Source organism: Eleginops maclovinus, chromosome 14 (assembly GCF_036324505.1).
Source record: "Eleginops maclovinus isolate JMC-PN-2008 ecotype Puerto Natales chromosome 14, JC_Emac_rtc_rv5, whole genome shotgun sequence".
In the NCBI taxonomy this organism is placed as follows: Eukaryota; Metazoa; Chordata; class Actinopteri; order Perciformes; family Eleginopidae; genus Eleginops; species Eleginops maclovinus.
Genome location: NC_086362.1, coordinates 1,467,390 through 1,480,186, shown reverse-complemented (window position 1 = coordinate 1,480,186; position 12,797 = coordinate 1,467,390). Strand labels below are relative to the sequence as shown.

The window sequence follows — 12,797 nt, the reverse complement described above, 5'->3', positions numbered from 1 at the left end:
CCTACTTTCCACTCTTTCTTGTATGTTATTTATCTTATATTTTAATGTTTTGCCCATATTTGATTCTTTATTTCTTGCTTTGATTAATGCACTTTAGTAAAAGACAAAATAATCTGCATACATTTCTGCCGAAATCAGAAAAACAAAGACGTTTTAAATAATAACCTTTATTCTCCCTGCACACAGACCCTCTCCATAGGGGTCTGGAGCTGTTAGAGGTTTCAGCATCTCCTCACAAGGAGACGGTACAGTTATAGTTACAGAACATCGTTAAAATACACCAAATGATGTTTATATTTTCTCTATGACATGGATTTTTTTGTGGAAATCTGGACATGTTTGCCATCAAAGGCCTTTAGTTTGAAGGATAGTGCAAAGACGGCCTTTTTTAAATTAAAATATATTTATTTTTGCAGCTGGAAGAAAGGAGTATTATTCCAAAATAAGTCCCAAAAAAAGTCTGAATTTTATGGTACATTTATGATTAAACAAAAAACTAAAATCATGCAAACTTGAATATTCTTTAAGATAATAAAGTCCTAAATTTGTGGTTAGTTTTCACATCTTGCCATTCTTTGTATGTACAATGTGTTAATATACACTCTATATACACTGTTAATGATGGAGGTAATACCATATATGAATTTAAGGGTTTAAAAAAGGTGTGATGTTTTCCAGTGTTACGCCCATCGTCCGCTGGAGGCAAAGCTTCTGCTCATACTGTAGACGATGGGCGAGCTCTGGTGTTTCCCCCAGGCTGCGAGAGGAACCACGATGATGGTGGAGTTATCCTCCGAGCCGTACTGCAACGCCTGGAAACACACACAAAGAATTGAGCCCACCTTAGTCGTGACTCAGCTCAGAGCCCCTTGAGTTTGTCTGTTTTTCGCCAAACTACATAAAAGAAACTGATGAGTTTAGACTTAGAGCCAGATAATTCCTGCTGAATATTATCAGAGAAACAAGCCCCTCCAGGAGGTCTGTTTCCCACCACATTAGATCTTAATTTGCTGCATTCTGGATGGGACCCTGTACCTGTTGAGAGATGGCCTCTGCGGCCTCGGTGGGGTCCTGGTACTTGTTGATGACATCACAGATCTCCTGGTCGCTCAGCAGGAAGTTGATGCCGTCGGTGGTCAGAGCGAGGAACGAGTCGGTGTCGTGCCGCAGCTGCAGACGCACGAGTATAAAGTTTAAAATGAACCCTTTCAATAGAAGTTAAGGTTGTTGATATTTGTTGGGACTGACGGTGACTCGGCGTGTCTCCGGCTCTGCGATGACGCCGCTGGTTTTCAGGTGGAAGTCCCCGATGCTGCGCGTCATGGCGAGGCGTCCGTTAACGTGAGCCACGCCGGCGCTGTTCCACGTCACAAAGCCACCTGACCTCTTGACCCTGACACACACACACACACACACACACACACACACACACACACACACACACACACACACACATGAGGCAGATTGAGAAAGAAGAGAGCTGAATGGAGGGCAAGCAACAAGGAAGTAAAAAAAGATAAGAAAAAGGAATAAGATAATAAGATAGAGACAGAGATGAAGTAGACTGTGATTAAACCAAAGTACGCCAAAAAGAAATTGATCAGAGTGGTCTGTTTACAAGTGGTCAGGAGAATATAAAAGAGGAGCTCAGCTGGAGGCAGGGGGGCTAATAGCTGTCCAATATCGCTATAAAAAGAGACACACACACACACACACACACACACACACACACACACACACACACACACACACACACACACACACACACACACACACACACACACACACACATACAGTATATCCATTACTCATTAAAAATGTGTATAAAATATCCTGTAGACAAAATAGTGGTTCAGATGAATGTCTGAAATACATACAAAATAAATGTGTGAAATAAGTGGGAAAATTCAGGCATACAGATAATAATATATAGTCCAACAAATTCTGAAAAAATCAGAAAAAATAAAAACAAATGAGTAAAATATTTAGTAAAAAATATGTTTCCTCAGTGTGTACCTTTTCCTCTCGTCCTTCTGGTCGGGGGTGTGGTCTCGGCTCAGTTTCAGAGCCCCCCCCCCTCGGCTCAGAATCGCCCTGCTGTCTCCGACACTGCCGACCACCAGCTCCACTCCGCCGCGCAGCATAGCAACCGTCGCCGTGGTGCCGGCATTCAGGAAGGAGCCTGAGGTGCATGATGGGGGATGTAGTTTTCAGTAAGAAGTTCGAAAAGAGTTAAAACAGTATCTTAAGATGTGTGTGTGTGTGTGTGTGTGTGTGTGTGTGTGTGTGTGTGTGTGTGTGTGTGTGTGTGTGTGTGTGTGTCTCACGGTTGTTGAAGTAGCTGAGATGTGTGTGTAGAGCCTTATCGACGTCGAGAAAAGCTTTCTTTAATACTTTCTCCAAGTCGTCCTCCTCCTCCAGAGCGTCTCTGCAGAACAAAAAATACAAATTCTAAATAAATCATCTTTATCTGAAAAGTGAACATTTTGAAAAAGAAGTTAGAATTATGAAAAAATAATCGGACATTTGTAAAAGTCGACATTTAGGAAAAATGTCAGAAATTTGAAAAAAAGGGAGATAAAAAAACCTGAAGTTTGAAAAGGAGATCAAAGGAAAAGGAAATGATGAGACAAAAAGTGTGAATTTTTAAAAGAAGATGATTAGGGCCCCATGAAGAAGGAGTTAATAATGAAAAAATAGTGGACATTTTTAAAAGTCGAAATTCGAAAAAAAGGCAGAAATTTTAGGACTAAGATTATTTGCCAAAAAATATCAGAATTTTTAAAAAGTTGACATTTAGAAAAAAGTCGAAATTTTGAAAAGAAAATCAAATCATTTTCTAAATATAAAACACATAAAATAATATATAAAATATGACCTGATGTGTTTCTCCATGAATGTGTAGCAGTACTGGGCGGCGTGCGGCCCGCCGTGCCCGTCGAACACGGCGTAGAACTGCAGGTCGTCATGGATACGGGCAACCCGGAGACGGTCCTCGTTTTGGTTCCTGAGACCCAGAACTGAGGCGGCACCGACCCGGGACAAACTCACCTGTGGGGGGGAGGGGGATTCATCCGGTCATACAGCAGTATTATACGCCTGATTTAGTCCATGTGTTACTCATCCGTTCACCGGGTACCTGTGGGTTGGGTTTTCCGTATCTGATGCTGGACGGCAGCAGAACCGGTTCTTCTATCCGATCGTCCCAGATCCCGAACGAGTCCCATGTGACGGGTCGGACGCTGACGGCGCCACTAACAAACCGCACTCCAACACCTTTGTTCCCGGCCCCACCCACCTGCAGGACGACCAATCAGAGGAGTGACCACTAATTAGCTTTTCAATTAAGATCAGGCGAAGATAAATGGGATGATTGATTTAGTGAAGCAGGGACTCAGAATCTGTTACTCCTTAAAAATCTGCATGGTGAAGCCTCACCTGTCCGGGAGCTGTGCAGGTGTGTTGGGCGGAGCGTCCGGTCAGGAGGGATTTTGTGACGGAGGAGCGAGAACACCTCAGCAGGTTGAGAAGAACTGGAGACGACATTTCTGAGGAGGAAACACCTGGCCAGCGGCGGGGCTCTGAATTTACAATAACATATATAAAGTCAGACAATTCTCTCCTCTTTTCACCCTCTGTCTGAAACCATAGCCCAGTCTGCTCTGATTGGTTAGCTGGCCCCTGTTGTGATTGGTCAACCGCTTAGAGATGTCCCCCCCCAAGCCTATCACGTACAATGTGTTTGAGCGCTAGCCAATAGGAGCGTGGTTGTTCCATAGTGATGAGAGAAGAAAGAGCATAAAAGGGCCTCTTCAATACAAGTATTGAAATATACACAGGTACAGAAGTAATCAATATTTAAAATAAAATAGAATATAGAAAGATTATAAGCAAAAATTACAAAATGTAAACAAAAATAAAACATTAGAAAAAATGTTTCAAAGAAATAAAAATATATAAAAATAGGAATAATAAAAAATATGACATAATAAGACAAAATGATTCTGATGTCAATTTTTTTAAACCTTGTATTCAAAGAATCAGGAAAATGTACGTAATGTAAAGACAGTAAAGGTAATAATTGTGTGGTCCGTGAGGATGTTGTGTATAAATAAACTGATGACAGGTTTGGGTTTCCTTACCTCCAGCTGGTGTAGCAGAACAAGGTTAAATTTAACTACGCTCCAGCCAGTGACCTGCACTCACTTAAAGTCAACGTCCGTGCTATATCTTTATAATGTTAAAAATATACAATAAAAGGTGCATTGTTTAAGAATGTCAAAGGAAAAGAAGAATGAAAGATTCTTGCCCCAACATTTTGATTTCAAACCTCAATAAAATAGCAAATTTGATGTATTTTGTGGGGGCACTTCCTACAGTGTACCCCACTAATGCACCCCCCCCCCTGCTGTGTTTGAGCCTCATATCCATTACACAGCAGGGCAAACACACGGGGGCCGAGCTCGAAGAAAACTCAGTCTGCTGACCTTATTTGAGAAGTTTAGCTGGAGAAAGAAACGCTTTTATTTTGAAGGACTGGCTTGACCTAAAGGGAGAGAATTAAAACAAACTATTCTTTAATTTAGCAAACAGATGAACACTCATTTCTAAACAGTGCTGGAAGAAGCTTTGAAACGTAAAAATAGCAAAGTGTCAAAATGTTAAGGAAAAGTAAACTAAATATAGAACCATAAGTAAAAGTGGTCCTAGGGCGGAATAGCACTAAATATTGGACGACCATGTTCAGTTATCACATGCACACAGAAGCAGGAAAAGAAAATGATGGAAATATGACTACAACGACACACACATCGTCAAAAAATGCTTACACAAATGACCAGAAAGCCTCGCAAACTCTGTTAAACTGAACATTTTTGTACTTTTTACATAAAGTGCAGAAAACATAATATTTAATTAAAAAAAGTAGTACCGAAGAAGTATACGTGTACTGATTGTAAATGTTATTTTCCACTGCTGTCACCATTACTCCATTTCAGTGTGACGCAGTCTTTAGGGTACATAAAGCTGTGTCGGTAATCAATACTACTACCACATCACGTAACTCTGCAGCCAGGAAAGAAACAGACGTCAGTGAAGGTTAACTTAGTGCAATCTCTGGGTAATGACCTTTACATGGCATTGCAAAAATAAAACACATGTGACCCATTGATAGAAACATAACAGTGCCCATGTGTGTTTGGGTTACCCACTGACACACATACCAATAACAGCAAACGACCCACTTTCTTTTTCTGATATATTTAGAATTTAGAGCAGGGTTTAGGTTTTCAAAAGGAATGCATGCTGTCCTATATGTTTAGGAACAAACCACCAGATGGAGGGAATCTTACAAAATATATATAATATAATATGCAATACCAAAAATACTGAGTGAATACTTAAAAAATATAAAAGACATATAACACATTAATAATAATAAATATCTAATGCTAATGCAAATAATAAATTATATTAATACTTATATTATTACTACTCTGAATAATAATAATAATAATAATAATACATTTACGTTTAAAAACATTGCCTGCTAACAAAGTAAAAATGGCGGATTTAAAAAACTAACCTTCTTCTTATTTTGTTGACTTTTTCCCGCCTGTGCTGTTTCCGTGGCAACAGGTGTTCTCTGCCTCCAGCCCTCACGAGCTTGAGTGGGGCTCGGCTCGAGGGCGTTTTATATCCAATCAGCCGACCAATCAGAATCCGAGAACAGTGCTGACGGCATTGCCAAACACGGTGTGCTTCGTTTGGGCGCGAATCCAATAAGAAAAATTGTTAGTTCTACCTAACAACAAACAAACAAATAATTAAATGAGAATAATAATAATAATACAAATACAATAAATATAAATAAATAAAACTTAATAAAATGAACACATTTACCGAAGCTGATACTTTCAATTAGAAACACGTTTTTATGTGTAGAAATATTTAGAAAACTTTACCTGGTTCATAATAATGTTGTCGAAAATCTATGGAAATAAATTGTTGGTTGTACCTCTCTCTCTTTCTCCTCGTTTAGTTAAAAGGAAATAAATACGACTTTAAAATAACGGTTCACAAGGAAAACATGTCATCAGTAACACTAGCTTAAAATAACGTTGAGCGTTTTAAATAATAATTGAATATATAATATAATTTCTTACATTTATATAACGCCTTTCATATACGCGTTGGTTTAGTGTAAACTCGTTATTTGGTTCGCACAGGAATACATATTGGCATTTAGAGGCCACCCGTGCAGGAAGCAACTACATTTACCCAAGTACTAATACCCAGCTAAGAACAAGTTTAGGGTATTTTCCACTTTTTACTGATTTATGTCAAAGTTTTAGTTAGGAAATGCAGATGCAGATCATACCTGTATAAACAAGGTAGAACCAACACCAAAATAAATCCTGTTTACCTGCATTTACTCTGAAGTCACATTCTGAATACTTCCTCCACTGCTGGCTTTAACCGTCAGGTGGCAGCAAAGCCTCACAACTCAAAGTCTTAATTGGTGTTTTTAGAAAAACTGTATATTTTTTACTCATCTAACTTTAAAACTTAAACAAATAATGAACTGTAACACTAATCTGCAGGACATAACGAAACAAAAAACTGTGATCAATAAATAGAAGCACTACAGATTACTTATATTTTACGGTCAGGGTTACTGTAAAAACACTGTTTCTAATTTATTTAAGTTTTTGTTAAGAATCTCAACATGCAAAATTACAAAAGCTTTTAATTAAACCTCACAAAATAAAAAGCACATTATTTGCCTTCAAAATGTAGTAAACACTGAAGTAAAGTGTTTGTGTTTGAGACAAAAAAGAAACAAAATATGATCGAAAGCAAGTCTTATTTTCAGCAGATTCAGGCTTCAGAAAAAATAACTAAATTCCGCAAATGTAGATTTAAAAATCCGACCAATCAGAGAGCAGGGAGCCTCTTCGTCTTGACGACATCAACTTTTCTTCTTGTTCTGGACGGGCCGCGCTGGCGGGAACAGATCAGGTGTGTGTGTGATTACATGCCACAACTTTATCTGTATAAACAGCTTTCAAAACAAAGTGCATTACAATAAAAACTGTAATAAAGCTGATAAACTAAATCAAATGATATATAGTTACAATCAGAAAAAAGGCAACCAATAAATGTGAGATTTAAGGAGGCCTGTCTGTGTAATAAGAGGTGTGTTTGAATAATGCTGCCTCTGTATATACTGTATATCTGTGTGTGCTTTACCTTTAGCACAGCTGTCGTGTGAATATCCACCTTCGGAATTTTACATTTATAGATTCCCTCGTCAGCTTTGGTCACTGCTTTCAGAGTGAAGTTGCCCTCCTGTTCGAACGGTCCGCGACCGAGTCTGTTACTGCAAATTCAGAAAGAGTAAAAACAGGCATCTTCACCAATTAATCGAAGAAAGCCTCCTGCAAATTAAACACATTAAACGCATACAGAAACAGGCTGCTGTGTTTCCAGGGGACACTAAACAGTGATGCACCATCTACTGCATCATTTAGCTTATCCTATTTTGTCGGGCCGGAGACTTCAGTTTTCCTTGCCACATCTACACTGCAGCTACTGTAAACATGACAAATACTTCTTGGAATTCATAAATAATAAAGCAAAATAGCCAAGCAAAACGATACCATTAACCACACCCATGTGACAATTATCAGCTCCGGTCACTCACCAGTGTGTCTGTGGTGAAGAACTAATGAGAATAAAGAAACACAGGCTAACTTAGCATTTTAGCTCCTACACAGAGATAATGACCCGTCGCTTTCAACTGGATCTTCTTAATAACTAAATATTTTGCGAAATAAATTCCCTCGTTAAATATTACTCGATCAGGCGGCTGTTCTTGAAGTAGGAGGTGTGGAAGCTGGAGCTGATTTCCTTGGATTTCTTATCTCTATGGAAACAGCGAAGCATCACGTCATCGCCCTCCATCACAGGAAGTGGAGGACTCTCAAGGACCACCGTCGTTGGAGACGCTGGACAGAGCGGGAGGCAATTCAGCTTAAACCTTCAGTAGAAATGTTCAAAAACATCACTGGAACAAATGTGTGCTGCAATCCAGAACACACCTATTAGTGAAATGCTAACAATTATTGGATAGGAATGCATCCCAAGGCCCAAAGTAACAAGACCGGGAACCAGTAGAATGCTTTATTCAATTTCAATGTAGAGTAATGGTGAATGGACTCCAGTCTCTAGGGCTTCTCAAAGCACTTTACATTACATGTCATCCCGCACCCATTCAGACCGAGCCATGTGCCATGTTGCTATTGTAAGCTAACAATCATACGATACATGCACACACCGAGCTGTACTGTAGGGTCCAGAACTCTTAAGACTGAACTATTGGATGGATTAACATGAAGGTTTGTAGAGACCTTCATGATTACCCGAGGATGAATCCTAATGCCCTTGGTAAACCTCAATCGCATCATGTGACCAAACAGGAAGTAGTTATTGCAAGATAAGGCCACTTTGAAAATGATCTTCAAAGCCCAATGTTCTTCTTGGTGTCTTGAAAGCATTACTATGTACACTTGGCATTTCTTAAAACCTGCTCCTTGTAGCTTTTGGTTTAGGTAAAGTCATTTCAAAATCATGTACCACTACAAGTAAGAGGCCAACCTCATCATCTTCCACTGAGCGCTGTCGGCAGGCAGCTGGCAGCCCAGCGTGAACGTCTCATTGAAGAAGAACTGGCTCTTGTTGTGGCTCATCACTTCCATGGATGCCTTCGGAGAAACCTCTTTGTTGGGGAGGTACATGTATATCATATGAATTCATTAAAGAATCCCAAATGTATTCATTTAGAAATCAGTGTTTGCTCACCTTCAACCCAGAGTAAATTGTGCCAGTCGTTTACGTAAACATCAGGAGAGCGGCCGTCATCGTCACAGGTGTAAACTCCCTGGTGCTCATGGGTAATGGGGCTCAGCTCATAGGAGATACCTATAGACGCTCGCTGGCTCGCCACAACCTGTAAGAGGACACCCGTCACTTTAGGTTTGAAATGGCCAAATCTGTGTTTGCACGCAACAGTCAGGTCTCATTCCCAGGTTTTAAAGTACTGCCGTAGACTGTTCAAGCTTCCAGTTTGGCATTTGGGTTGTTGCCTTCTTGGTTTGAAGAGAATGAAAGCTGTAAGACTAAATAAAACAGACACCCCAGCCCAGCATGGAGTTCCACGCAGATGCAGAATGTAAGAAAGGACTCTGGACTTTGCTTACCGTGTCAGAGGGAGAATGGGACCCAAAACAGACTTCATTATGTTGTTACGTTTACCCCACAAGACTCCAGTGTAAGATAAGAGGTCGGGGGGGTTGGATAGGTTCAACAAACAGTCACTTAAACCTACTCTACGCCAAGGGTAGATGACCTAGAGTCCATCTGTTTGACTCGTTTGGATGAAGGCCTGGTTGTTTTGGGAGGCTTTGTGTTAGCTGAAATCAGGGAGAGTAATTCTGAGGAACTTGATTGTAAATGTCCAGACAGGCGTACAAAACCATGACTAGAGTTGCATTACATCACTTAAGTTGTGGTTTTGGGTTGATATCTGGAGTCATGGGGACATAAGGAACCTCAAGTCTGGACGTTAAAGCCTCGAACCTTCTATGTCCTGTTTCCGGGGCTCATCTTGGTCCAGGTCAGGTGCAGGTTGACCCTGTCTCCGTGCTTCTTCCTGTCGGTGTGCATTGTGCAGTTAATCACCACAGTGTCTCTGGCGCTGACGTACCACGTTGGAAACACCTGTAGCTCCGTGCCGATAACGGCTGTGTGATTTCTGTTGGGCTTTGTGTCCCGGCGCTGGACATCTGGAGTCAGGAAGAAAACATTTACCGCATGGTCAACATGCTGGAAATATACACTGCACATTATTTTCATATACTATATACATTTTTCTCAGAAACAAATGAAACTTTTAGCCATTAGTTTACTCCAAAAATAAACCTAAATATTCTTTAGGTCGCCATAAGTTCCAAAATGTTTTATTTTAATTTACAGGTTTTGGAAATTGTAATATGTATCGATTTAAAATTGCACATAAATCAAATAATAAAAATAAATGAATAATAATAAATCAGACAATGAGAAAAATATAAACATATATAAAAATCCCATAATAAAATATAAACATATATAAATCCCATAATAAAAAATATAAGAATAAATAAAACAGATACGAAAAGTTGGAAATAAAATACTTTGATGGTAATAAAAAAAGGCAACTGCAAATCTCCCAATAATAAGACAAAATTGTTATTGTTAATTCCCTGTAACTAATTAGAGCAATGCAAAACCAACATTTAAAAAAAATACTGTTTAAAAATCCTGCATTAAAGAATGATTTCCGGTAAATGATGTGGGAAAGAATGTATTAACCCTGCGTCAGTGGAGCTAATACTCACGATGAGATGAAGATCCTTCAAAGATGCTCTTTGCGCTCACAAAAGAGAGGAGGACACACAGCACTGAAACACAGTTAGACATGAGATCAGCTGTTTAGAGGATTTTAGTGAAGATATAAATGAGTAATAACACTTACAGACTGAACCGACTCCCATCCTGGTGAAGTCTCGGATCTGTCTGTCGCTCTGAGGAGCGCTGGAGCTTTTTAAAGGTCAGGAAATGTTTGTTTGTCGGTCGACCTTTGACCCCAGGTTATCAGTTTACTTTCCAGCGATGTGATTGGTCAGCTGGTTGATACACTTTTGAGGTTTTAGGGGTTAAACGTGAACTATTTTAGATTGTTGTTGACGGATCTGTTTTTTTATACAAACAGATTTAAATTTAAACTCAGAACTCTTTACATCATTTATATTATTACTTCTCTTTCCCTATACTGAGATATTTCTTATTTATTGCTTTTTCCCCGATATAATCTAGTGTACTCACAACAGCTGCTTTGTGGCCAATTAACACTTTGATTAATTTAATATTTTGGTTATCGTTGCAACTTTACATTTACTATGTTAAGAGGAGAAAAGAAAAGATGGCGGTGTGATCTCCTCCTCCTCTCCCTCCTCCTTTCATTTATTTATTCATGTTTCTGTTAGAGCACCGAGTAGGAGGAGGAGGAGGAGGAGGAGGAGGAGAAGGAGGAGGAGGAGGAGGAGGCTGCAGAGTTACTCTCGTACTCGAACACCATGATGGGATTTACACCGCCTGAGTTTGGACCCTGAATCGGTACGAAGAGATTTTTACATTTCATATTTAGACTTAGTCTTGTAGTGAACCTGCACGGATTTAATGACAAGTCAGTGTTTACTCGAGGACTCATTTGACATAAATGCACTTAAGTATTTCTATTGTCATACTTGTGCTCCACTTCATTTATGAGGCAAATATTTTACTTTTTATTCAGGTAAATGTATTTTAATGGTAACTTATGAAATGCTTCTATAATATGATGCAGGATTGTAATTTTCCCTGTTGTTTTTATCTTCCTATATCCATAATTGGCCCGTATTCCTGATATATTTGAACTTTATTGATTTGTTTTTCATGTAAGACTATGGTGTTGTTACTTTAATGGAAGTAAAGATCATAAAATCGTTGGCATTTTATTAGAAATGTAGATATATATAATTATAGTTGATGCTATAAATGTGTAGTAACTTAAAATATATACAACGTTTTATGGATTTTAATAAATGTATTTGATGTGTGCTTTTAGTCAAACAGATAAGGGGCTTACAACAAATGCAGTTCCATCTTTAGACCCTTTTAATTCAGAGAGGATCATGCATGACATTTCACACAGCAGGACGATCCCCAGAGGATCCGTCTGTGTGACAGAAAATAGCTGAAGGTAAAACAGAACTGCCATTTACTGAGGTGATCTTTAGCAGACTGGAAAATATATCAGAACGTGTATGCTGATGAATATCAAACTCGTCTTTAGAGTTTGGTTATTTACTCAGTTTGTATTTTTTTCATCTGACCAATCAGGTGTGGATATTCGATCGACAAACACTAAATCAAAGTTTGACACCAACACGATGGATGATGTCCAATCAGAAGACTTGATCCCAGAGGAGGTGGGGCGTGCAGATGCCCTTGGCAACACGGATCCAAACGCTACCTGGGGGGCGGAGCCTAACTTCAACCTCAACCTCACTCTGACTTCGCCAAGCAACCCCCGCCCAACCAAAAAAGGAGGCGGGGCTAAAGATGATTCATCGAGACAAAAAAGTAAAATCCCAGCTTTGTGTCTCACACCAACTGCAGAGCAATTGCTGAAATCCCCAAATACGAAATGTACCTCCGCACTGAACCCCAAGACACATAGCAACACAGCTGTGAGTCCAAAACCCAACCGGATGGAACAATCAACCATCTCAACCAGCCCGAGAACAACCGGAGAAGTCAAAAGTCAGGACTTCCACAACCAGAAAGAGGATTCAAACTGTCCACAACTCACCAATCAAACCCCAACTACCACCAAAGCTCAAAAACAAGATGCAGCAAGGCAAGAATCAAGAACTCATGGTTCTGAGACGCCAAAAGCTCAGAATCAAAAGGCGGAGATGGTGATGCTCAGTGCCAAGACTCCTCAACCAAGTTCTGTAAATCCCAAACCATCAACACAGAGGAACTCTTCTGGGGCGAGAAGCAGAAACACCTCGGGGTCCAAGGAGAAGCCAGAGGGTAAAGATTCAAGTGTTGGTTCTAGATCAAAAACCAGTTCCAATGCCAGTCTTGACCCTAAAACTGCAGTGGGGTTCAAGGATAGTGTGGATTCTAAGAGCCGTTCTGCTTCTAAA

At 39.7% G+C, this 12,797-nt stretch overlaps 1 protein-coding gene across 2 annotated transcripts; it reads right to left on the bottom strand.

Moving 5' to 3' along the window:
• Positions 1-151: 151 nt before the first annotated feature.
• ppm1ka (protein phosphatase, Mg2+/Mn2+ dependent 1Ka) lies at positions 152-6,262 on the bottom strand. 2 transcript variants are annotated; one of them, XM_063901105.1, is made up of 9 exons: positions 5,585-6,262; positions 3,439-3,581; positions 3,140-3,298; positions 2,879-3,051; positions 2,328-2,428; positions 2,017-2,182; positions 1,249-1,393; positions 1,036-1,170; positions 152-812 (listed from the first exon to the last, which is right to left on the bottom strand). In XM_063901105.1, the coding sequence occupies exons 2-9, from the start codon at positions 3,544-3,546 to the stop codon at positions 681-683; spliced, it is 1,119 nt and encodes a 372-aa protein (XP_063757175.1). In that variant the 5' UTR covers positions 3,547-3,581; positions 5,585-6,262; the 3' UTR covers positions 152-680. The 2 variants fall into 2 exon arrangements, with proteins under 2 accessions (XP_063757175.1, XP_063757176.1); XM_063901106.1 differs by having other exon boundaries at positions 3,439-3,583; positions 5,590-5,668.
• Positions 6,263-12,797: the final 6,535 nt, after the last annotated feature.